The sequence below is a fragment of the Vulpes lagopus genome, chromosome 3, assembly GCF_018345385.1.
Source record: "Vulpes lagopus strain Blue_001 chromosome 3, ASM1834538v1, whole genome shotgun sequence".
NCBI lineage: Eukaryota > Metazoa > Chordata > Mammalia > Carnivora > Canidae > Vulpes > Vulpes lagopus.
This window is the reverse complement of record NC_054826.1, coordinates 64,393,588-64,420,408: the sequence shown is the minus strand read 5'-3', so window position 1 is coordinate 64,420,408 and position 26,821 is coordinate 64,393,588. Positions and strand designations below refer to the sequence as shown.

At 33.6% G+C, this 26,821-nt stretch overlaps 1 protein-coding gene across 7 annotated transcripts in view; it reads right to left on the bottom strand.

Moving 5' to 3' along the window:
* PPP3CB (protein phosphatase 3 catalytic subunit beta) overlaps positions 1 to 26,821 on the bottom strand; it is a 51,451-nt gene that overhangs the window by 12,516 nt on the left and 12,114 nt on the right. For all 7 annotated transcript variants that reach the window (XM_041750798.1, XM_041750803.1, XM_041750800.1 and 4 more), the window contains exons 2-10: positions 25,544 to 25,744; positions 24,733 to 24,857; positions 21,092 to 21,203; positions 18,871 to 19,016; positions 18,464 to 18,603; positions 18,282 to 18,359; positions 18,081 to 18,175; positions 15,143 to 15,268; positions 3,575 to 3,652 (exon numbers count right to left, since the gene is read on the bottom strand). In XM_041750798.1, the coding sequence (XP_041606732.1) occupies positions 3,575 to 3,652; positions 15,143 to 15,268; positions 18,081 to 18,175; positions 18,282 to 18,359; positions 18,464 to 18,603; positions 18,871 to 19,016; positions 21,092 to 21,203; positions 24,733 to 24,857; positions 25,544 to 25,744 (1,101 nt within the window). The remainder of the gene's footprint in view (positions 1 to 3,574; positions 3,653 to 15,142; positions 15,269 to 18,080; positions 18,176 to 18,281; positions 18,360 to 18,463; positions 18,604 to 18,870; positions 19,017 to 21,091; positions 21,204 to 24,732; positions 24,858 to 25,543; positions 25,745 to 26,821) is intronic.

Genomic DNA, 26,821 nt, shown 5'->3' with positions numbered 1-26,821 from the left:
GAAGGAGAGGATGAAAGGCATGCTATTATGGTGAAAGGAAAAGGGGAAAGATGTACAGTTATGGGAAAGAAATATGGGAATGTGACTGAGGAAGGGACATAAACCCAGTTCTAGGAGCTCTTTTCCCTATCCCATCATAGTATCTGTCCTAATCTCCTCCCATTTCCTCCATTCCTCAATGGAGGTCTCCCCCAAACCATTCTCATTACTCCATACAAACTCCCAGATTCATATTATTAAAATGTTCTTGAGGTCTCTACTCCTACTACTTGGTATGGAAGGGTGAAGAAATGAGTAACTACACCTGCTATGTTGGCAGTAAAGGGAGATCTATTTCTAGTACTGAAAGCTGGAACTCAGTGTATTTTCACACAGAAGCACTGTCAAAAATGACAGCTTACCAATTTTTAAAATTATTTCCTTTCTATTCCTTCAAACCATGGATGAGAAGATCCTGGGAAGTTAAGTGACTTCTCCAAGATTACATAGCTAGCATAATAGTAACTCCAAAATACAAAGATCAATGACGCTTTTCACTAAACTACGTTGCCTCTTTAATAATCAAACTCAATTCATCTCTGGAGAGCAAGAATGATATAACAAGTGGATAAATAAGCATAATTTATCATTGAGAGGAAAACATTGATTAAATACATAAAATTTCATTTGGAAATCATATGATTTATTAAATCATAAAATAATTTAATACGTATTCCTGGCTGAATCCCAAAAATGATTCAATGTCTATCCTCATGTAAGTCATAAGTATCTAAACCAGAAGTAGTAGACGTAACAGGGAATTTTTTTTTTTTTTAAATAGGAAGAGGACTAAAGCATTACTTATCACCATTCCTCTTTAAAATACTCTTTAAAAAACACTATTAATACTGATACAAATTTGTTAAAAATAAAAAGAAATAAAGGTAAAATATAGAAAAATAAACAATATCAGCCTTATGCAAATGAAATATTTTTAAAAGTTAAGGAAAACAAAATAAAAATTACCACAGGAAATAATTCTGCTGATCCAAGTTGTCAAACATAAGATAAAACCACAAATATATAATGTATACCTCATACACAGAAAATATGTTAAGAGAAACCAGTTGTAATAATGTAAGAACATAAAATACTATAGTATTAATTTAAATTGATAATAACAGATTTTTTTCAGAGAAAAACTGTAATTTTAAATGGAGTAATTGTATATTCAATATATTAAATGCAGTAATTATAGTAAATGAACTAATTATATAGAGCAAAAGATCTTGATCTTAGTTTAGAAAACTAAATATTTTTTAAAAACCTTCCTAGATGCAGATGCAAACAGAATTTGACATATAACAGAATCTATGAAATAGCTAGTAGCAGTTTTAATTGGTATCTCATTAAATCTATCTGCATCTAGGAAGATTAAAAAAATTATATATTTTAAATATTTGACATATAACAAAAAACCGTATCTGAAGAAATCAGTGAGCTATGAACAAAATTATTTCAGTCATTATATCAATACCTGTAAGATTATGAAGTAGGTACATAATATTATCTTCACTTTGAAGATAAAAAACTGAGACTCAGAAAAGCTAAGTAATTTGCCTGAGGTCATATAGCCACTATGAGAAACTAGAATCTGAACTCAGACCTAGTCTAACTAAAGAGAAAAGGTGGCAGAACAGAGGAAAAAATATTTAATTATAACTACTTAAAAATTTTATGTAAAAGACAGATACAATGAAATGTGTTAGAACTAATACCTCTACACAAATATCAAAAGGAGAATTAAAATAAGAAAAAATAAATATTACTCATTAATGCCTATTATCCAAACCAAAAAAGAATGGATATAAATAAATTTATATTTATATTTATATTTTATTTATAAATAAAATATATTTAGTTAACAAAACTATAAGCCAGAATAAAAGCACATCTCGGCTTGCCACCAACAGATGGCAATAGCAGGCACCTGTGCACAGTCACTTTGTACTTTTAACAAATGGGCTTACAACAGTGTTTAAAAATTAAACTTGTGTGTAAGCAGGGAAATTTCTAAATAGTTTTTACTCAGATTGTACTTAATAAGTAGTCAAATGAGATGTATAGTTTATACACTTGAAAAAGTAAACAGTAAATTATATTTTTTTAAATTAAAAATCATAAGAAAATCAAAGAAATGTAAATTAAACCAAGTGTAATTCACTATGTAGCTACTAAGAAAAATAAGTAAATATGACCAAAACTCATTGAGGTGGGCCTGTGCAGAAAGAGGCCTGTGGATTCATTGCTAAAAGTACTTCATCTTGGTCCAATTCTTCTGCAAAGTAATCTGGCAAATTCATAGCTAAAATAATGAAGCTAAAACATAATAACTCTGTAATTCTCTTCAAGAAATTTATCCCAAGAAATACTATTGTACAAACATATGTACTGCATGTCATTCATAACAAGATAACTGAAAGCCATGTCAAACATGAGATTAACTATGAAAATACTATGAAAAATATATTAATATATTTAGAAATAGGTAGCTATTAAGTTGTACCAATATGTAGATCATGTTTAATATATGGAAGCAATTACATACTGATTATAACTATGAAAAGAATGCTACATCAAAGATGTGAGGAGCATACAGAAAGAAATAAAGAGTTCTTAGCTTTAAGTTCACATTTTTGTTTCTCAGTGACCTACATTTTTAAAAATATTTAAATTTAAAAGTTTTAAATTTTAAAAAGTTGTTTTTTTTGGTTTTTTTTTTTTTTTTTTAATTTTTTATTTATTTATGATAGTCACAGAGAGAGAGAGAGGCAGAGATACAGGCAGAGGGAGAAGCAGGCTCCATGCACCGGGAGCCCGACGTGGGATTCGATCCCGGGTCTCCAGGATCGCGCCCTGGGCCAAAGGCAGGCGCCAAACCGCTGCGCCACCCAGGGATCCCAGATTTTAAAAAGTTTTAAATAAAAATTTCAAGACATAAAAATTAAAGGAATTTTGTTTTTATGATATTAAATTATACTATAAATGTAATCAGTACATAGGCTGGTTGGCTTACATAAGGACAAACAGCCATGTCTAACATTGTTTCTATGAAAAAGATGCTTCTGAAAATCAAACTAAACTAGTAAGTGGTCTCTTAAAACACAACCACTCATAAGTTGGGAACAGCCTACTTTAGTTTTTGGGAAAAAACACTGACAACAAATCGAAGGTTCAGGTACGTTTCTGATGCACTAAGAAGACGATACCAATGAAACTAAAAGCATTTTTATCCCCCCTCTAAGTGGTGTCCATATTCATGAAGAACCACATTCTTTAGTACTTTCAATTTTCCTTTCCTTCTGTTCTTCCATATTTCCCCTTTCCCAAAATTCATCTTCTTCCCCACACCAACAGAAAAAAAGTAAAATCACTAAAAAAATCATAAACAGTATCTGAAAAAGTGTCTTAACACTTATCAAATGGCATAGCCATTTGAGAGCAATGACTACATTTTGCAAAAGAGTGTATATTGAAGTTGGGTAGTTAAATAATACCATTTCACAATAAAAAATAGTAAAGTGAATAATCATACCATCAAACTGGTCTTCACCCTCAGTCATCAGTTCATCATCAGAGCAAATACTCAGAACATTTACCAACATTTCTGTCACTATTCAAAAATGAAAAAAAGGGAACAGTTACACAGCAGCAGACCAAAATTCAACTGTCTATATATACGCACAGCAATTATTCATATAACGGTCAAATGATTTTTAACCCAAGAAGACATACATTCTGATCGCAGGAACAAAGAAATTAAAAAATATCAAGGTTTGGGGCACCTGGTTGGCTCAGTCCATTAAGTTTCGGCTCAGGTCATGATCTCAGGGTCTTTAGATTGAGCTTCATGTTGGGCTCTGAGCTCAGCACAAAGTCCACTTGGGATTCTTTCTCTTGTCCTCTCCCTCCCCACTCTGCGCTTCCCTCCAGGCACACATGTTCTCTCTTTCTCTCTCATAATTAATTAATTAATTAATTAATTAATTCTTTAAAAAATATACCAACGTTTTCAAAATGAAAGAAATTCAATGGGGACACCTGGGTTGCTCAGTGGTTGAGCATCTGCCTTTGGCTCAGGTCCTGATCAGGGTCCTCATGGGGATCCTGCCTCTTCCTCTGCCTATGTTTCTGCCTATGTCTCTGCCTCTCTATCTCTCATGAATAAATAAATAAAATATTTTTAAAAAATATTTTATTTATTCATGAGAGACAGAGAGAAAGAGAGAGAGAGGCAGAGACACAGGCAGAGGGAAAAGCAGGCCCCATGCAGGGAGCCCAACATGGGACTTGATCTCGGGTCTCCAGGATCACGCCCTGGGCTTAAGGCTACACTAAACTGCTGAGCCACTCAGGCTGCCCTAAAATCTGAAAAAAAAGAAAAAAGAAAAGAAAAGAAAAGAAAAGAAAAGAAAAGAAAAGAAAAGAAAAGAAAAGAAAAGAAAAGAAAAGAAAAGAAAAGAGAAGAGAAGAGAAGAGAAGAGAAGAGAAGAGAAGAGAAAAGAAAAGAAAAGAAAAGAAAAGAAAAGAAAAGAAAAGAAAAGAAAAGAAAAGAAAAGAAAAGAAAAGAAAAGAAAGAAGAAAGAAAGAAAGAAAGAAAGAAAGAAAGAAAGAAAGAAAGAAAGAAAGAAAGAAAGAAAGAAATTCCATGGATTACCAGTCTGAGAGAAATTCTGTACAGAATATGTTTTCAGGTCTCAGAAAAAAAATGAAGCCGCACAGAGATGAGTAACATCTAAATGTATACATTTAAATTCTTCTTTTATGGATATAGCATTTTCTTACAAAGTAAGAAAAAACAGCACAGTTTGTTTCAAAAAAGCCCCAGAAACTTTTTTTTTTTTTTTTTTTTTTTTTGGAGAGATAGAGCGAGAGCACCCGTGAGTGGGGAGGGGCAGAAAAAGAAGGATAGAGAGAATCCTAATGCAGGCTCCACTCTCAGTGTGGAGCCCAACGTTGGGCTCGATCTCACACTCCGAGATTATGACCTAAGCTGAAATTAAGAGTCAGTTGCTTAACTAAATGAGCCCACCCAGGCGCCCCCAGGATTTAATTTTTAAAAAACTGACTCTAGCAAGTCCTCCAAAAATTTAATTCTTAAGATTATGAATGAGTAACAACCTTAACCCATGGTTCTTTCTTAGGCTTGTTCCTCTTTTACCATTCTATATATTTTTCCCTTAAGTCTCCAAGATTCTACTCTTTTGATTTTCCTACATTACAGACTATTTCCTCCCTAAACTTAGATATTCTCAAGAGTCTCTTTGCACAATCTCTTGGTGATTTTATATGCTCAATCTCTTGGTGATTCCATCTATAACTATATAGTTTCAAGTATCACCTTTGTGAAGATGATTCCAGAGTCTGTATCATAGTCTTGACATCTCCTTCAGTCTCCAGGTTTCCTTGATAGTTTTACTGCCAACCATCTTAAACTATTTTATATTGTCTGTTTCTCCTACCTGAATGAAAGCTTCATGAGTGCAGGGTGATGTTTTGTTTACTGCTATACCTCAGAGTCTAGTACATCGATCGGTACACAACAGGAATCCAATAAATATTTGACAAATGAGTAATTTAAAAAAGAAAGGTATAAGCAAATTTCAATTAATAAATAAAAATGTCTATTAAATATAAGCCCCTGGATGTCCTAATAGCACCTAGAAATGAACACATCCAAAACAAAATTCAATACTGCTCCTATTATTCCTCCTATAAATATATTAATAGCACACCACATACCAGCCACTGTGCTAAAGCTCCGGGAATCAAATGTAAAAAAGGTCCAGTCTCTACCTTCCAGAAGTTTACCAATTACTATAGAAGATACATATATATATATACGTACACACCACACATACCACAGAAGAGTAATGAGCCCTATGCTGTAAGAATGCAGAGTTATAGAAAAAGACCTGCAGGGGAAAGAAAGGCTTCTGATAGAGGAATCATGCAGTAGTAATTTGTCAGGTGGAGAGATAAAGCATTCTAATCATAAGTTAGAAAAACTATGAAGTAGTCACAAATATCAATGGGACAGAACTAAGAGTTCAGAAATAAACCACACATTTAGGGTCAACTGATTTTCGAAAAGCATGCTAAAACAATTCAGTGGAGGAAAGAACAATCTTTTCAACAAATGGTGCTGGGACAAATGACTATCCACATGCAAAAGAATGAAGTTGAACCCCCCCACTACACACCATATACAAAAATTAACTCAAAATGGATCAAAGACCAGGGCACCTGAGTGACTTAATAGATTAAGCATCCAACTCTTGATTTCAGCTCAGGTCATGATCTGAGAGTTGTGAAACTGAGCCCCACATTAGGCTCTGGTCTAAGTGTGGAGCTTGCTTGGGATTCTCTCTCTCCCCTTCTGTCTGCCCCTCACCCTCAACCCCTCCACTATTTCTTTCCCTCTTAAAAAAAGAAAGATCAAAGTCCCAAATGTAAAAGCTGAAACTGTAAAACTTTTAGAAGAGAGGTGCCTAGGTGGCTCAGTCAGTTAAGCATTTTCCTTCTGTTCAGGTCATGATCCAGGGTCCCAGGATCCATGTCATGCTTCCTGCTCAGAGAGATGTCTGCTTCTCCCTCTGCCCCTCCCTATGCTCATGCTTGTGCTCTCTCTCTGAAATAAATCTTTAAAAAAAAAAAACCCAAAAAACTCTTAGAAGATATCATAGAGGAAAATCTTCCTTAGTTTGGATCAGGCAAGTTTCTTAAACACAACCCCAAAACATAAGCAATAGCAACAACAAAACAGGAATTCATCAAAATTTAAAACTTTTATGCTTCAAATGACACCATCAAGAAAGTGAAAAGACAAAAAAATAAAAATTAAAAAAAAAGTGAAAAGACAGGGATCCCTGGGTGGCACAGCGGTTTGGGGCCTGTCTTTGGCCCAGGGCGTGATCCTGGAGACCTGGGATCAAATCCCACGTTGGGCTCCCGGTGCATGGAGCCTGCTTCTCCCTCTGCCTGTGTCTCTGCCTCTCTCTCTCTCTCTCTCCCCCTGTGTGACTATCATAAATAAATAAAAATTTAAGGGATCCCTGGGTGGCGCAGTGGTTTAGCGCCTGCCTTTGGCCCAGGGCGCGATCCTGGAGACCCGGGATCGAATCCCACATCGGGCTCCCAGTGCATGGAGCCTGCTTCTCCCTCTGCCTGTGTCTCTGCCTCTCTCTCTATCTCTCTGTGACTATCATAAATAAATAAAAATTAAAAAAAAAAAAACCACAATGAGATATATTACCTCACGTGAGTCAGAAAGGCTTGTATCAAAAAGATAAGAAAAAAGTATTGGTGAAAATGTCAAGAAAAGGGAACTCATACACTGTTGGTAGGAATGCAAATTGGTGCAGTAACTTTGGAAAACAGTATGGAGGTTCCTTAGAAAAAATTAAAAATAGAAATACCATACGATCCAATAATTCTACTTCTGAGGACTTACCTGAAGAAAAAAAACAAATCCTAAAAAATATATGCATTCCTATGTTTATTGCAGCATTATTTAAAATAGCCAAGATATGGAAGCAACTTAAGTGTCCACTGATAGATAAATGTATAAAGAAGATGTGGCATGTATACAAAATGAAATATTACTCAGCCATAAAAAAAGAATGAAATCTTGCCATGTGTAACAAAATGGATGGACCTAGGCGGTACTGGGCTAACTGAAATTAAGTCAGACAGAAAAAGACAAATACCATGTTATTTCACTTATATGTAAAATCTAAAAAACAAAACAAAACAAAAACAGAAATAGACTCATAAATACAGAGAACAAACTCATGGCTGTCAGAGGACAGTGGGATAGGCAAAATAGATGAAAGGGATTAAGAGGTACAAATCTCCAGTTATAAAAGAAAATAAGTCACAGGGATGAATGGTACAACATAGGAAATATAGGCAATAATATTGTAATAGCTTTGTATAGTGGTAGGTAGTTAACTATACTTATGGTAAGTATTCCATAGTGTACATAATTGTCAGATGACTATGTTGTACACCTGAAACTAGCATAACACTGTATATCAACTATTCTTCAATTTAAAAAATATTTTCTAATAAACACAGGATTTAAATAAACATTTCCTCAAAGAAGATAAACAAATGGCCAAAGAGCACATAAAAATATATTCAAAGCTGTTATTAGGAAAATGCAAATCAAAACCATAATGAGACACAACTTCATATCCAAAATAATGGCTATAATAAAAATATACATAATAACAAATGTTGGCAAGAATATGAAAAAGATGGAACCATTATACACTGCTGGTATGATTATACAGCTGCCTTGGAAAACAGTTTGGCAGATCCTCAAAAGGTTAAACATAAAGTTACCATATGACCCAGGAATTCTACTAGGAAAATAAACACATATGTCCATACAAAAAGTTGTACATGAATGTTCATTGCAGCACATTTATAATAGTTAAAAAGTGGAAACAAATGTCTTGCAGCTAATGAATGGATAGACAAAATGTGGTATACGATATCACTCATCATTCAGGGAAATGCAAACAAATCCATAATGAGATGCAACCTACCGAATGACATATCTGTTAAGGGCTAGTATCCAAAATATATTTAAAAAAACCCTATACAACTCAACAACCAAAACCCAAATAATCCAATTAAAAAATGGGCAGAAAAAAGAATGGGCAGAAGACATAAACAGACAATTCTCTAAAGACACCCAGATGGCTAAGAGACACATGAAAAATACTCATCATTCATCATCAGGGAAATGCAAATCAAAACTACAAGGAGATATCACTTCACACCTGTCAGAATGGCTAAAATCAAAAGCACAAGAAACAACATGTGTTGGTGAGGATGTGGAGAAAAAGGAGCCCTCTTGCATTGTCGGTGGGAATGCAAACTAGTGCAGCCACTGTGGAAGATATGGAGGTTCCTCAAAAAAATTTAAAATAGAACTACCCTACAATCTAATAATCACACTACTATTTACCCCCAAACAAAAACACTAGTTCAAAGGGATATATGCATCCCTATGATTATAGCAACATTATTTACAACAACTGAATTGTGGAAGCAGCCCAAGTGTCCCTCAAAAGATGAATGGATAAATAAGTATAAATACACACACACACACACACACACAAACACATACATACACACGTACAATGGAATATTATTCAGTCATAAAAAAGAATGACATCTTGCCATTTACAACAACATGGATGGATCTAGAGGCTATAATGCTAAGCGAAATAAGCCAATCAGAAAAAGACAAATACTATACAATTTCACCCACTGCGGAACTTAAGAAACAAACAAACAAAAATTAACAAAGGGGAAAAAAAGAAAATCCAAAAAACAGACTTGAAGTGTAGAAAACAAATTAATGGTTTACCAGATGGAAGGTGGCTGGGGAGATGGGTATAATAGGTAAAGGGGATTAAAAGTACACTTCTCTTGATGAATATTGAATACCATATGGAATTGCTGAATCACTATATTGTAACACTGGAAACTAATGTAACACTGTGTATTAACTACGCTGGAATTCAAATAAACTGTTCTTTACCCTCCACACCCAAAATAAATTTATTTTAAAAGTGGTATATTCATATAATACAGTATTATTTGTTCACAAAAAGGAACAAAGTCCTAATTGATGCTACAACATGAATAAACTTTGAAAACATTAGATATGCTAGTCACAAAGGATCACAAATTATACAATTCTATTTATATGAAATGTCCAGATTAGGAAAATCTATGGAGGTAGAAAATAAATCAATGATTGCCTAAGGCCAGCAAGGAGAGGCAGGAGGAAATGGAGAGTGACTGCTAATGGACACAGGACTTCTTTGGGAGGATGATGAAAATGTTTCAAAAATGACTAGTGATCATTGCACAACTGCACAAATATACTAAAAACACTAAATTGTAGGACAGGTTACCTGTATGGGATATATCTCAATAAAACTTTCATTTAAAAAGCTACAAAAAAAAAATAAAGACACAATATGAAGGCATGAAACTTAATTGAGCATAACATATTCAGGAATTGGTTATTCTGTATTATGGCTAGAACACAGGGACTAAGACAAGAAATAAAGAAATGAGGCTGAAGAAAGAGTAAGAAAGGTCCAAAGAGACTTTGTATGACACATTAAGGTCCAGAAGTCATTTATGAATAATAAATAGTAGCTTTTTAGCATATAGTACTTTTCATCCTCTGAAGAAAAAGCAAGAGAGTAACAGCATAGCAGTAGCCAAAGAAAGATAACAAAGGGGGAAATGTCTTTTATCCTTAAAGATCAGATGGATTTGAACAATTTATGAAAGAACTTAGTAGAGAGAGTTTAAAGATATAGAAGATCTAATAGATGAAGCAAGTTTCCTGAAAAAGTAGAAGCATAATGGAATCCAAAATCAAATTAGAAGGATTAGCTGTCGATGGAAGGGTCAGCTCTTCAACAAGACAAGAATTCAAGGTGAGTGCAATTTATAAAGCAGAGGAGCAGTACATAGAGAAAGCTCCCACTAGTGGTATATGTTTCCTCTAAGAGTGAGGGAAGTGGCTACAAAAAGAATATTTAATAGAAAAAAAATTAAATTGAGAATATGTCCAAGGGGGAAAGGAAAAGGAAGAAGACTAGTGACACAAAGAATTTTGGGGTACTATCAAGAGCCCAGCCAATGCTAGCAATCAAAGGGTGGTACCACTTCATATCTCTAGCAGAGCTTTATACCCTGGCTATAAGAATGGAGAAAATGGATGGTTGCATTTATTAGAGCTAAGATGTTTAAGATAAATGAAGTAGAAAAAAAAGAGAGAAAGGAGTTTGAAGGTGTGTTAAGAAGAAGAGAGGTAAGGAGGGATCTAAGAAAATAAAAAGGTCAAAGGCTAAGCAATCCCAATGAAGATCAAGAGCAGTATAACTAGACTGAGGAGTTGTTTAAATAACAGGTTTTCATCAGAGAATGCTAATGGCAATATTACCAGACTAAAAACATCCAACTCAATCAACTTCAACCATCCCTCCCCTGCAACATGCAATCTTGTTATGTCTTACTGATCTTACCTCTATAGTTCTTGCAGTTCTCCCCTGCTCTCTCTCTCTCTCTTTTTAAAAATGTTTTATTTATTTATTCATGAGAGACACACACAGAGAGAGAGAGAGAGAGAGAGAGGCAGAGACACAGGCAGAGGGAGAAGCAGTTTCCATGCAGGGAGCCCAACATGGGACTTGATCCTGGGACTCCAGGATCACGCCCTGGGCCGAAGGCAGGCACCAAACCGCTAAGCCACTCAGGTGTTTCCCTGATGTCTACTTCTAATGCTACTAGGGTTTCATTATATTTCCACTTGACTCTTGATGGAGCTTCACAACAGATCTCCCAACTTCTAGTCTTTTTTCCAGTCCTTTTCACCAATTTTTCTAAATGATTATCAGGGTCATGTTCTGTTTCAATTGCTTCCCACCAAAGTTCCAAATTCTCTGTGTGGTGATCAAGATCCTCATGATCTAGCCCCAACTTAACTTTTCATTCTTTTTATACTACTGTCTTCTATACATCATAACTGTGAATCAATCTGAACCCCTCAACATTTGTCAGTGGCCTTATGCTCTCTTGCTTTCTGACTTAGGCTTAGTAAGTTCCCTTACCCAGAATTCTCCTGCTCATATCTACCAGCACAATTCCAGTTCCACCATTCTTCAAGCCTTGGTTCAAATACTACTTTGACCAAGTACTACTTTGACCAAATACTACTTTGACAAATATAATCTACCTCTCCTCTCAATTCCTACAAAACTATGTTTCTCTAGAGCACTTACCATATCACACATTAACATTATTTATATATCTTAAGTCCTCTAAAAGGCCTAGATCTTGTGTTTTTGTATCCTTAGTAACTTGAATATAACAGACTTTCCCCTCAAAATCTACTAAATGAATAAATATTACATGTATGACCTTCTATGAAAGATCACACTATATTGGATCCTCTAGAACAGAGTTCTTAAATTGGGGCCAGTATACCAGAAGGCCCTGAGAGAGGCTTACCAATTCACTTCAGCATGATGCTCACTATGAGCATCCTGAAAATGTTATGTTTATGTACAAATGTACACATATTTGTACATGAATTTTTCTGGGGCAAAAGTCCATAACTTTCACCAGATTCCCAAAAGGGTATGTGTTAAGAAATTAATAAAAGGTTTTGTGTAGTTACTTTAATAATAAGAAAGAGTCCTTACCTTTTAGAGATTCATTCTAAAATATTTATAGCTACAAAAGAAATAGCTGAAATATGATCCAATAATTAAAGTGTGGGGTGGGGAACAGTGGATGGAGATATAAATGGTACAACACTGGCTATGATTTGATAATTGTTCAAGCTAAGTAATTGGTACGTAGCAACTCATCATATTATTCACTCTACTTCTGTATATGTTGGAAATTTTCCAACACAGGACTTTTTTTAAAGAAATAAAAAGTCCCAGGGGTGCCTAGGTGGCTCAGTCGGTTAAGCATCCAACTCTTGATTTCAGCTAATGTCATGATCTCAGGATAATGAGATTCAGCCCCACAACAGGCACCACGCTCAGCAGACAGTCTGCTTGAGGAATCTCTCTCCCTTTGCCACTCCTCGAACTTGCACATGTGTAACCCTTGCACATGCACGTTTTCTCTCAAATAAAAAAAAAAACTTAAAAAAAAAAAAAAGCCACCAGAAGGTTAAAAACCACAGATTTCATCTAACTTTAGGATTAAATCAGCCTCTAAGGAAGCATCTGGCTTAGGTTAGTTGCTCCTCAGAGACTGGATCAGAGTCAAACTGGCTTTTTCTTTTCTTTTCTTTTTTTTTTAAGGTTTTATTTATTTATTCATGAGAGACACAGAGAGAAAGGCAGAGACACAGGCAGAGAGAGAAGCAGGCTCCACGCAGGGAGCCCGATGTGGGACTTGACCCCGGGTCCCCAGTATCATGCCCTGGGCCAAAGGCAGGTGCCAAACCGCTGAGCCACCCAGGTGTCCCCAAACTGGCTTTTTCAAAGTGGGACAATTGATATCAAACTGAGCAACTGAAGCTCACAAAAGAAGAAAATTTTCACATTTGCTGCTACTCACAAAAGAAGAAAATTTTCATTAGAATCAAGTAGTTAGGCTATCTAAACGGCTAACAGGTAATAAAATGGAATATGCAAAGAGTCTGAAAAAATCATACTGTGCTCAAGATTGGTTAAGATTCTATTTGTGCATAATGTTCAAATTTGAGCTTCATATTTTTAGAAAGACATGAATACTTTGGAAAAGATCCACAGGAAAAAACCCAAAAATGGTCAAAAGGTTTGAATACTTCCTCATCTTATAAGATGATTTATAGTGGCAAAAAAAAGAACAAAAGATTACTTAGTAGCAGACATCAAATGTAGGAACAGATAGAAACCTACTGATTATCCATCTTCACTTACGACAGATCCACAGAAACTAGATTAAATTTCCTCATCTCTCAGGAGGAGCCAGACTGCATGATTATTAAGTTCACTATTCTAAAATTTTATGATGTCCTGATTTTCGATAGGTACATTAGTTGAGAAAAGCTATTATCTCTATGTCTTTCCTTGTTTAAACATTCATAGCACAAATATTTAGACTAAAAATAATGAAATATTTCCTTATTGTGGAGGTATTAGGGAATCAAATTAAAATCTGTGAAATGTCCATTTTCTTCCTACCTCATCCTCTCCTTTCTTTCCACCCCCCCACCCCACTCATATTACATTAAAATAGTTGAGTTGCAGTCTAGCCTGAAGGCAGGAGAATGAGCAAGATGAATTCTTAAATTCCCTTTAGCCCGATGATGCTATGATTGAACTATTTCTCATATACCAAAGATAGAAGGTTATAAGTGTAATGCATCCCTTGCACCTAAGCCCTTTACTGGCCCCCTTCTCAAATGCTAAAGTGGGTAATTCTATCTCCATATTAACTTAATGGTGACCTACTGAGTAACTGATGAAGACTAAAGGCAAATTTCAAAAAAATCTGTTTAACATATAAAGTTTAAGTAATAATTCTGTATTTTAGAACTCCAAATTATGTTGGCAGAAATAACATATCCCAAACAGAAAGGAACATTTTGTAACATGGAAGAGGTGAGAAAAAATAGAGATATAAACAGTTTTAAAATCATGTCTGTACTCTCATACTCTTATTTTCCACATATGGAAACTGAGGCATTGCCTTGTGGAAAACTTAACACTAAAATGGAAAAGAAGAATGTGATAAAGTAAGGAAATCCTAAAAACTCTACACAACTAGAAAAAAAACCAAAATTTCTTAAATAGCATTTATGTTCTCTTAAAAAGCCTATTAAGTATATACTAATATTTTATTTTTTAAAGATTATTCATTTATTTGAGAGAGAGAGACAGATAGTGAGAGAGAGCACAAGCAGGTGGGAGAGAGAGAAGTAGGCTGAGCAGGAAGCCTGACACAGGTTTCAATCCCAGGATCATGACCTGAGACGAAGGCAGATGCTTAACCCACTGACCCACCCAAGCGCCCCTATACTAATACATTATTATTGGAGATTATCAGAAAGCAATACCACTAAATTTGTATATATATATTTTTACAAGAAGTAGTAATAGGTTTGAACCTAAATTTCTCTTTATCATTTTCAAGGTATAGAATGCTACGACTAACACTACCCAAAACTAGGGTTATTAAATTCCCCCATAAATTGCTCTGACATCCCCCAAAAGTGGTGTTAAAATGCGCAGAAGTGTCCATTTCAAAGCAAAGCTATCCCTCCATTCCTTCATAAAAGATTTAAGCTAAAGAAAAACAGAAAGAAAACCCAACAGCTGAAGACAACATCAGGCTATTTATAAGTCTTCTCCCAGTCCCCCAGACACCCTCACATGGGGGCTATAAACAGCTAACCAAAATATCTTTGAGGCTCTCATATCCACACCCACTGACACAAGTAGAGCTGAACCCACAGTGAAACTAGACTTCAGTTTCCTTTAGCAAGTATGTGCCTCTGATAGTAAACTGGAGTAAATGTAACAGTAATAAAACATTAAAAAAAAAAGAAGAATCATACCTTTTTCTCCAACAAATGGTAAAGACCATGTGAAGACATCCATAAAATTGGGCAACCAGTAAGGATGTGGAGAACAGTTAAACTGTCGAATATTCATCACATTATTTTCATACTTTAAAACAGCAGCTGTAAGATAAGTTCGAATGTGAATGTAACAATTTGTCTTTAGCTCCAAAACTCTAACACATATAAAAGCAAAAAAATAAATAAATAAATAAATAAATACTGTTTTAAAGGGGTGGGGAATCAAGGGGTGAACTGAATGAGGACTAGTAGAGGGAGACAGGAACTAATTTTTAGTAATAATGCATTTTTGTTTTTAACACACTTTTATGTAGAGCATAGTCAGATAGATACTTATTATTAATGAAATTTCCAGATTATTTCTAGAATGTTTTACTTTATAAATCAATGACGAACATGCACTAAATCCAAAATTGTGAAAACTCAATTTTTAGATATAACATAGAATGGCAATGAGCAATTTTCTAGGTTTAAAAGTTCATACAAGTTGGAGGAATTTAAAAGGATCTTTTTAGTTATGGGCAACCTAAAAAGTCTAGCTGATGGTAATAAAGCAAAAAACAAAAACAAAAGCAAAACAAAACCCAGGGAAAAAAACAGTTCTTTATGATTGAATGAATGTATTTATTTCATTTAACATGGGAATTCAAGTGAAACTAGTACAAAGAAATATCTCATTTCAATATTTTTTCAAAGAAAAAATTCCATTAAAAATACCAAAAAAGAAAGTATTTAACCAAATAACCCAAGGGTAACATACTCATCTCAATTACAAGTATCTTTCTGAAGTTTCAGTATGTGAAAAGAAATAGTATCTTAAATTAACTACATAGATTTCAGCCACTGGTTGTATTATTTTATGGAATACTGGGTTAGATTCTAATCTAAGCTCTAGCACATACTAATTTTGTAATGCTTGGTAAATCATTTAATTGACCTGTTTCTCATTTATAAAATAGGACTAATATGTCCACCTTGACTACCTCAGAAGTTTGTTTTACGATCAGAGAATGTATTTCACGTGAAAGTATTAAAAAAAATTGTAAAATGCTTTGTAGACATTATAGTAATTAGATGGTTCCTTTTTTTTTCTGTTTTAATGAAAAGCACAAAAATGCAGATATTAAATTCCAAGATTTGGGATTCTAGCTAATACATAGTCACAAGCAATATACTCTTTCCCTTATGAAATAAAAGTACTTTAAACTTAGCCTCAGAATTTAAGGAATGATACCAAGTTTTCAGCTTTAAAACAAGAGAGAGAATCTAGAAAATTGCTTTACAGATGGAATGAAACATTACAAACATATCCATACCATGTAAACACTCAAATCATTAACACTAATGTACAGACTAACCATTACTAAGAGACATTTGATTTTGACAAGACAGATTCAATGGTTTGAGTTTCTTTTCTGAATACTCAGAAAAGTGATCCCTTTACCCCGTAAATCAAACTAACAGAGGACAACCAATAAGACAATAATCAACTGAGCACTGAACACTAAGTCCTGCAACACTGACAAGGAGAGGTCATAGTTGAGGTATTAGAGCACTGGTAGAAAGTTAAATATAGCACTCTATTCTGTTCTTGAGAATGAAGTCAAAACTTAGATACATTTCTCCTTAAAAGTGAAGACACACATCATTAGGTGACTTCCTTAGAAATTTTGAAATTTGTAAACCAAACTAGAATTTAAAAGAATATTTTAGTACTGGCATAATCCTTAGAGGTTGCACTAACACTAGCTTCTGAAGACGAACAACTCAGTCAATGGTATGGGTTTTTTGGTAATTAATACAGTATTAAGTTTTGTAACATGTTCTGTATCAAAGTTACCATATAGCATGCTACCATTTGATTTCAGGCAAATGTTTTAATCTTTTAACCATCATCTCCAATAATCAAAGAAACTGTTCTGTTTCTCTTTTGAACTTCATGACCCATATTTAGCAATGACCTCATTATCTCTCTAATACTTTTAAAAGTCTTTAACCTTCTGTTCTTTCCTCCTGGCACATCTGCTCCAGTGACCCTAGAAACTATGGCATAGTCAACTAAATTCCAGACATGTCAAGACAGAACAGGAGCTGGCTTCTTAATTTCCTCTTCTGAAAATGTGAACTACATAAACATACCCAAGCTCATCTTCAATTTCTTTGGCACACACTTAACTAGATTAAGATCCTTTGGTATTATCTGTCAATAAGCTATCTATGTTCAAAGTTAAATGAAATCAAATTATTATAGACAGATCAAACCTGGAAAGAAGAAGAGGGAATGGAAACTAGTGGAATAGAAGGTAAAGAAAAAAGATGCTAAGAAATAAAGGAAGAAAGAACAGTAAAAAGAAAAGAAAGGGAAGAATATATCCCTGAAAGGAGGCCAGAGTGAATTAATCAAAGTTCAACTATAATCTTCAGAGTGCAATGATAAGACTGTGGAGGTAAAAGTAGGCAATAAGGAAGGAAAAGAGAATCTAGATCAGTGAACATTAAACAAGAAACATGATAAACTAAATTAAATTAACTATACAGTGCAAATACACAAAATGGTCAAAGCAGCAGCAGCAGCTTTATGTAACAAGAAAACATTCTCTTGATTATAAGGGGAAAGATTTAAGAAAGGGGAGTTTGAGAAAATCATGTTTGGTTTCTTGACTAAATTCAGAACATTCTTTTATAAGATAGCTTTTATGAGCAACAAGTTGTGGAATGGTCACATATTATTTAAGTTTCACATTTTGGATTTTTATTTCTTGTTCTCTCCCCTCCCTTATATCTTATACTTTTTTATAACGAGATTTGGATAGTTACAGTTTCAAACAATGCCTCTTTTCTATTATTTAAAAAAAAAAATAAGTCAATTAAAAAGCTAAGTTGTGTAACAATTTTTTTATCAACAACATCTTACCTTTATTATTGTAGACATCTAAGTAATTAGGTGCCGAAAAAATTGTTATTAATGAAGGGAACCCTGTAGTTTGACTTTTTCTGTACATTCTATAGCTGTAAAACAAATAGCTTAATATGCATCGTAAAGCATCAATCATGAGTTACTAAGTTTGATTTGTACATAAGGTGTTAATTTGGGTCAGGGAAACAGAATTCTTACCCTGCATCTTGAGCTTCATGAGCTCTAATAATCGATAACAAATTATTGTTTTGCAAAAATTCACACACTGCTGGATAGCTGTGGGGGAAAAAAAGTAAATTAAGTAAAATAATGGTTTTCTATATGAAACATTTACTATTTTAACAACTAAAATGTGTTTAATCTTGGATATTTTTCCTTACTTATAAAAATAAGAACATCCTCGAACTGTATTGTGACTAAAATGTTCCTGTGATTTTTCATTTCCAAAATCTTCAGAAGGATCGGACCATAGCAAGTCACACATTGGTCCAAATGCAGGTGGCTCTTTGAATCTATCTAACTGTGAAAGAAAGAAAAGAAAGACACAAAGAACAGAAATAACTTGTCAAAAAGTGAGAATAGAATGGACACAGGAAAGTGGTACCAACTTTGAATACTGTCCATACTATATTGTTCTGAATGGTTAGAAGATATTTCCTTAAAATATTAGTATATTAATTTTTACCATTACCTAATCTTCGCAGTGAAGAGAAGTTTGAAGCTTTTACTCTCTACCCAACAAAGTACTATAAATAGGAATCATCTCGGAACTACAATATATACTCACTCTCCTAATATCATCCAGTGTGTGTATTTCTGGTGAAAGTCCACCATGAACACAAAGAAATTGTTGATTTAAAAGTGCAGCAAGAGGCAGGCTATCAAAAGCTTCCATACACGCTTCATAGACTCTTTCTGAGTATTTAATTTTACCTAGGAAAAAGAAAAAAGAATTGATAATCACATTACTAGTTGATCATTTTGAAGATAGATAGATATAGATAGATAGACAGACTAGTAAAACCAAGGCAAGAAAACTATAAGACACAGAAAACAACCAAGTGGTGGCCATGGGTTGAAAGTGGGTATAGGGGTGATCATAAAAAAGGGAGGAAGAAGAAATTTATGGAATAATGAAACTTTTTTGTATCATGACTGTGGTAGTGGGCAGTTCTATGTATTTGTCAAAAGTCAGAACTAAACACTAAAAAGAGTGAATTTTACTGGATACAATTTTTTTAGAAGAGAAGTATCTTGCCCTATGAGAATCAATAAAATAGGCAGTATTACTGGTCTTATGAAGACAAAATATTTGCTGTCCCAACAATTTAATATGGATATGCAGCAGATCATCATAAAATATTACTTAAATAAGTCAAATCTCTAAAAATCTCTAAAACAGGGATGCCTGGGTGGCTCAGAGGTTGAGCATCTACCTTTGGCTCAGGGCATGATCCTGGAGTCCCGGGATTGAGTCCCACAGCAGGCTCCCTGCATCCCGGGATCGGGGATCAAGTCCCACATCTGGCTCCTTGCGTGGAGCCTGCTTCTCCCTCTGCCTGTCTCTGCCTCTCTTTGTGTCTCTCATAAATAAACAAAATCTTTGCGAAAAAAAAAAAAAATCTCTAAAACAGCTTAACTCTACCTTTATAGGCCAGGTAAGGCTAAATCAGAACTATACTTAAATAGTTATAATATTTTATTTTATTCTAAGAGTCAGTGACTACTTTGTTGTTACAGGCAAGGCTACTACATCATCACAACAAAACTCAAGGTCCACTCAATAAAAAAAAAGAAGATATCTTATTCATGTTGGAACAAAGGGGTTCCTCTCATCTACAACAAATGCTTAAAATGGACAGTGAAGCATGAAGCCAAGAGACAAACTCCACCAAATCTGTCACTTACTTTTAAGGAGATTAACCTATACATCCCTTTGTTCCTTTATATCTTTAAAATTTCTGGCTATTTCATGTTTTTGCTGGAACTTTGGTGGGCGGTTTATTAATTATCTAAGAAAAAAGAGCTTAGTTCCTTTTCCCCTTTTAAATATTGTAACATTCAAATATGAGAAAATATATATCCAGCAACCAGAGGTTCCAAATTGGTAGTACCTTGTTTTCCAGCATTGTAATTTAATAAAATTTTAAACTGATTGCTGTTTGGTCAAGTATGCATTTTCCAAGTCTCAGCTTTTATTCATTTATTACCTTATTTTTTACTATTTTATTTTTTTATTTTTATTATGTTATTATTCATAACCTATTCATTTAGATTACCCACCTGATCTTGAAGTTATAGGACTCTGTGCCTTCTGCCATTACTCACCCACTGTATTTTTCTCCTTTTACTGGAAGTCTCTAGTAATATGATCTTTACTGGATCATGTTTTGAATCTCCATAATTCTGAAATTACTTCTACTTTTAGAACTTAACTCTAAACTTAATATAATCATGAATATGAACTTAATAAGCACATAGTTAAAAGGTGTGAAAAAAGTCAAATACTGCTCTACATAATATTGTTGTTTCTGGCTTAGAAGCAACAATAGAAAGAAATAGGGTAAACATTGTAGGTTTAAGGATTTCAGTTCATTAATAGCATGTTTGAAACAATCTGCAATGATGACAGGATGAATAATTTAAGAATCTTCATGAGAGAGCTTCAATATTGGGGGACAAAAATCTCCAATGCAACAATAATTTTTTTCCTTTTGGTTTTTATTCTTCCTGTTAGAAAAAAAATCACTTAAACATTAAAGTTATATACAAAACTCAAAACAATTTCTAAATATAGCTATAAAATCAAACTTAATAGGAAACAATGAAATGAAAACATCTGAATAAAACACCATTAAGCACTAGAGAACTCTTGACAATAACACTCAAAGCTTTATATATTTGGACACAAAATCTGTTCTTACATGTTACACTGTAAAGTCTTACTACCCATTATCACTCCAAAAGAATACTGAGGAAATGAAAATATTTCTCATGACAATACTCACATTCCTGCTTAAAGGTAAAATATTCAGTAAGGTGTCTGCATTCATGATTGCCTCTCAGAAGAAATAATGTGCTTGGGTACAGAATCTTCAGGACCCATAAATATAAGACACACTGCAAAAGAAAACATTTTAAGTGAATTTACGAATTTACCTTTTCTTTTGATTTAGCTAAATTGTTTCATCTAACTCTATTGTCCTTACAATCTCTATTACTCTTTATTATCTTTTTGTCCTTTACTAAAATATAAGTTCCATGAAATCAGGGACTTTGTCATCTTATTCACCTCTCATCTTCTACCCCTAGAAAAGTACCTAGCAAATAGCAGCAGAGTAATAAATATTTGTTGAATGAGTCAATCTACTTAATTACTTTAGATTTACAGATTGTTTGTTATAAAAACAATTAGCATATTGGTATCCTTCTTAGGTATATCAATAAATAAAATAATGTCAAAATAATAGCATCTACCATTTATTACTTACAATGTATCAAGCACCATATATTTAGTACTCCTCATTTATTCCTCAAGCAACCCTATGAAGTATGTAATATTATCTCTATTTTACAAATGAGGAAACTGAAGCAGAGTTCAAGTTAACTTATCTGAAATCATAAAACTTTTAAGTAATGCAGATAGGATTCTGATCCTCTGATCTTAAGCATTATGCCACACTGACTTATGAAGGCCAATAGCCATCTTTTATGTTTATTTTGTTGGTATGTTTGTTGCCTTACATGAGGTAGGTGCTTATTACCTAACTGATTCAAAGAAAGTATAATTTTTAAAAATTTTATTTATTTTTACCTTTTAAAAAAATCTTTTAATTTAAATTCAGTTAACTAATATATAATGTATTATTAATTTCAAAAGAACTTTTAAGTTTTTTTTAAAAGTAAGCTCTGTACCCAATGTGGGGCTTGAACTCATGACTCCAAGATCAAGAGTCACATGCTCTACCAATTGAGCCAGCCAGATGCCCCTCAAAGAAAGTATAATTTCTTAAATAAGAAGAATTTTTAAACAGTTTAGCAGATGCTTTTCTCTAAATAGACTTATTTATATTATTTATATATAAGTGTGTGTGTATACATATATTTTTAGATTTTATTTTAAGCAATCTCTACACCGAACATGGGGCTCAAAGTTACAACTCCAAGATCAAGAATTATATGCTCTACCGAATGAGCCAGCCAGGCACCCCTCTAAACAGATTTAACATAAGAAACTCACATTTTACTTACTTGGTTTAAAAAAAGAAAATCAGAGCACCTCAGTGGCTCAGTCAGTTAGGTGTCCAACTCTTGATTTCAGCTCAAGTCATGATTTCAGAGTCATGGGATGGAGCTCAACTTGAGCTCCACGCCCAGCACAGAGTCTGCTTGGGATTCTCTGTGTCCCTCTGCCTCTGCCCCTCCCCCTGCTCATGCTTATTTTCTCTCTCTAGAATACAATGTGGTTATTAAAAATGCTATAAAGAAATAAAATCTTAAAAAAAAAGGAAAGACATTTCATATGGAAATTAACTTGGTTTACTGAATTTTATACAAAAAGAAAACAAACTTTATTTTTAACAAGTTAAGGTACATTAAAATGTAACTATTCACACCTTCATCTTATTCACAAGGAAAAAAAGAAATTAAGCCAGGGAAATACTTATTAAATTCTACCTGTCTTTTTTTCTTATTGTGATTCTTAGTTATTTTCCTTTTCTAACAATAAATCTATTAAGAGTCAACCACAAAACACTCTAATACAAGGACATACACACCGATATGTTTAGTTACCAATAAGCTTCCTAAAATTGTTCATTTTGTTGTTTTTGTCAAAGCCCTCTATCTTTTTCTGTTAAGAAAGACCATCTTCTAGTTTCCTTGAAGCTTTGAGGGAAGTTTGAGGTGGGTGATGACAAAACTACAAATAAAGAACAACTCAGAGGTAAAATTCCTTAGGGAATTTAGGTCCACAGAGCCCTGAACTCCTTTCCCCATGAAGAATCCTAGCATAGCTAAGAAAGGAGGTTAAAAATACTGGAGAAGGGGATATAAACAACAGGAACCAGCATGGACATTCACCAGATAAAGCTTCAATTGTCTACTGGGAGAAGTGGTTAAGAGTATAGGCTGATGTGTCTAGACGGCTCTGCTCTGATTTCAGCTCAGGTCATGATCTCAGGGTCCTGGTCAGTGCAGAGTTTGCTGGAGATTCTCTCTCTCCCTCTCCTTCTGCCCCTCCCCTTGCTATGTCTCTCTAAAAAGAAAAATAGGCGTGAGTGGCTCAGTGGTTGAGCATTTGCCTCCGGCTCAAGGCGTAGTCCTGGGATCCAGTCCCGCATCAGGCTCCCCTGGAAGAGTCTGCTTCTCCCTCTGCCTCTGCCTCTCTCTCTGCGTCTCTCATGAATAAATAAATAAAATCTTTTAAAAAAGAAAAATAAATAAAATCTTAAAAAAGAAAAAAAGAGTACAGGCTTAGAATAAGACTGGCTGTACTGCTTTCTAACAATGTGTCCTTGGGGAAGTTTTTAACCTTTCCAAGCCTCAGGTTCCTCATCTATAAAACAGATAAAATAACAGTACTTACCTCATAATGTTGTGAGGATTTAATTAATCAATGTGTGTTAAGTGCTTAGGATATGCTTGGAACATAATAAATGCTCAACACAACTATCTATTAGTAGAGCTTTTATCTAGCAATTTTACCTCTAAGAATCTACCCCAGAAATAATTTAGCAAGTATGCAAAAATGTATAAATAACCTAACTCAATGAAGCATCATTTGTAATGGCAAAAAATTAAGAACACCTTGAGTTTCTATTCTTTATTATTAATAAAATAATTAATAAAGAATCCATTAAATTAACTGTGGTTTGTTTATTCAATAGAATACAATGTGGCTATTCAAAATGCTATAAATTTATATATACTGACCTGGAAAGACATCACAGTATAGGGATATATGAAAAAAGCAAGTTACAGAACAACATTATAATATGGCCACATTTTCATTTTAAAAAAAGAAGAGAGAGATGCATATATTAGAAAATGCAAATTGTTCCATATTTACCTTATTTATATAATTAGAGAAATAAAAGGAGCAAAAAGAACCATGTACTGTTAAGTAATGATCAACAGGTCATTTTAATGCCTCTTAAGTTTTTTAAAAAGAAATGAATACTTCCACAATACACAAAAGACTTGGGTCTTAATAGCTATAGAAGGTGGAATAGAAGCACTAGGGTTTAAGCAATAAAAATATTATAGTATGTTTTATTTAATCAGAGAAAATTCAATTAATCTTTTTTCACATGGGGTAATGCCTGTAGGGGCAAGAGAGAGAGATAAATAGCACTAGCTCCTTAGGGCCACTAGATAACAGGACAATAAAGAACCTTCAGTTTGCATATAATTTCCACTGGGAAATATGGCAATTACAATTGCATAAACAAAGTAATACAAAGAAAATAGAATAGTTTGAAAAGCAGAAGAGAAGAAGCAGTAATTTTACCTAAAAACTTCAGAATAGCAGAGGTATTAAAAAGAACCCAATATAGGTATTTTAAGGAACTTATTTTACTAAGAATTAATGGAAATCATCTATGGTAACACTTAAAAAGCAAATTAAATGACAGTATATGATTATTACCTCTATACTAAAATAACCTCTGTCCACATAATCACCAAGAAAAAGGTATCGTGTATTAGCAGGTGATCCTCCTACTTCAAAAAGTTTCATCAGATCAAAAAATTGGCCATGGATGTCACCACACACTGAAACAAGAAGATTATTAGATATGAAAAAAAACTCTGAAATAACAAATTTTACTTAAGTTCTAATTTCTTTTACATAAGAGATAATGTAAATTCTATCAAGAAAGGTCTCAGAAGAAAGTCAGAGTCAATGAAGAGTACTAACAGGGATGATGTATACCCAGGTGTTCGTGTGCTCAAAATCTAGAACAAGATGTAACAAAAATAATGAAATTGGTAGTCAGTGACAAAATTTTCACCTAAAATTTATAAACTTCCTCTTTAGGAAGCCACACATCGGGTTTAGGATTACAAAATTATAATGGTGGCAGTGAAATCTCCATCCTAAGGCAATGCTTTCTATTGACTGCTATGCTAACATTGAGGTATTTGCCCCTACTAATTGACAGCAAAGTAAATAAGAATTTGTTGAATGAAATTGAATTATGGCCAACACAACTGATGAAACCTTCACAAAAGTATATTAGACCAATTTCTACACTCAGGTTACTTAGGAGCATGTTTATTCACTGAAAACAGGCAAAAAAAAAAAAACAAAACAAAAAAAATAATTTGGAAATTCAAGATAATGTCCTTGCAATATTAACTGAATATACCACAGATTGAAGGGTAAACAGCCTTATATCCAGACAACTAAATAATGGTATAATCTTAAAAAATAATATCCAAAACATAAACCAGTGTACCTGTAATTGGAGCCTCTACTTCTATCATGGTTTTCTCTCTCCGAAGGATGGCAGCACCCTCATTGATAATTCTAAGTGCAATTTCTTCATCTACCCGACCTTCTTTTACTAAGTGGTTCTTCAGAACATCAACCCTGGGTATCCCATCCATATCAAATACTTCTTCAGATGTCAAGCGATGTGTTGGGGGAAAAGGTACAGCTGCAATTTTTTTTAATTAATAAAAAATAGATCATTATTAATATATTAACATAAAAACTAATCAGTGGATCTAGGTAAATAAAAGTAAAACCTGAAAAGCTGGAGTTTTTATTTCTTCCTCATTTGTTGGATAGAGGTGTTAATATTTTTAAGGGTTTTTTAAAAAAATAATCAAATTATATTTTAATTAATCTACATATAACCACATGTTCTTTGTTGAGAATTATTAGAGAAATGAACTTCCTCAAAAATTAAAAGCTCTTTCAAGGTAACTAGTTTTCTTTAAGCCATAACACTTTTTGGCAGAACTCTCAAATCATATTATATAGATACTCTTTATCTTAAATGAAGTACAATAAATGTAAACTTAGTACCACATAACCATGAATAGAAAGAAATCCAAAATATAAGTTGAACTACCACATTTCTAAGAAAGTTAAAAGTGATGTTTTCTGGCCAACTTAAAAAAAACTTTTAGGGACATAGATAAAACAAATATTATACAATTTAAATTAATTTAGATGCACATATATATTTAAAACAGCATGAATAAATCATGATAATTTTGAAATACTGCTTTTTCTCCTACCTCCATGTTTCACAAAACACTTTCGTTCAAAATCTTTATGCTCATCTTTGGCATCACTGTATTCCTTATCGTTGGAGTCATTTTTGAGTCATCTAACACTCTTTTCAAAGGCCAATCATTTTCATTTCCATTTAAATTTTTGATATAGCACTCTTTGAATACACATAAAATGCTATCACTGCAAATTTATCCTAAACCACAGTTCCCATATTTATTAATTATCAACTGCACTCCTTAAAACTGATATTTGTTAAATGGAATAGAAAACTATAAGGCCTATTTTCCATAGTATCTAGCACAATTATGAGGAATTTTTCTAGGAAAAATTACTATATGTTAAATTTATTAGATTCCTTTCTTGCTGACTCCAACAAGTAACCTCACTACACATTCACTATCAGTTTGAAGTAGTTTTGGGCTGTTGGCCAAATCGTACTTTGTTTTTCAAAATAAAGCCATAGAGAAATTTATAGTAAGAATCTACATAT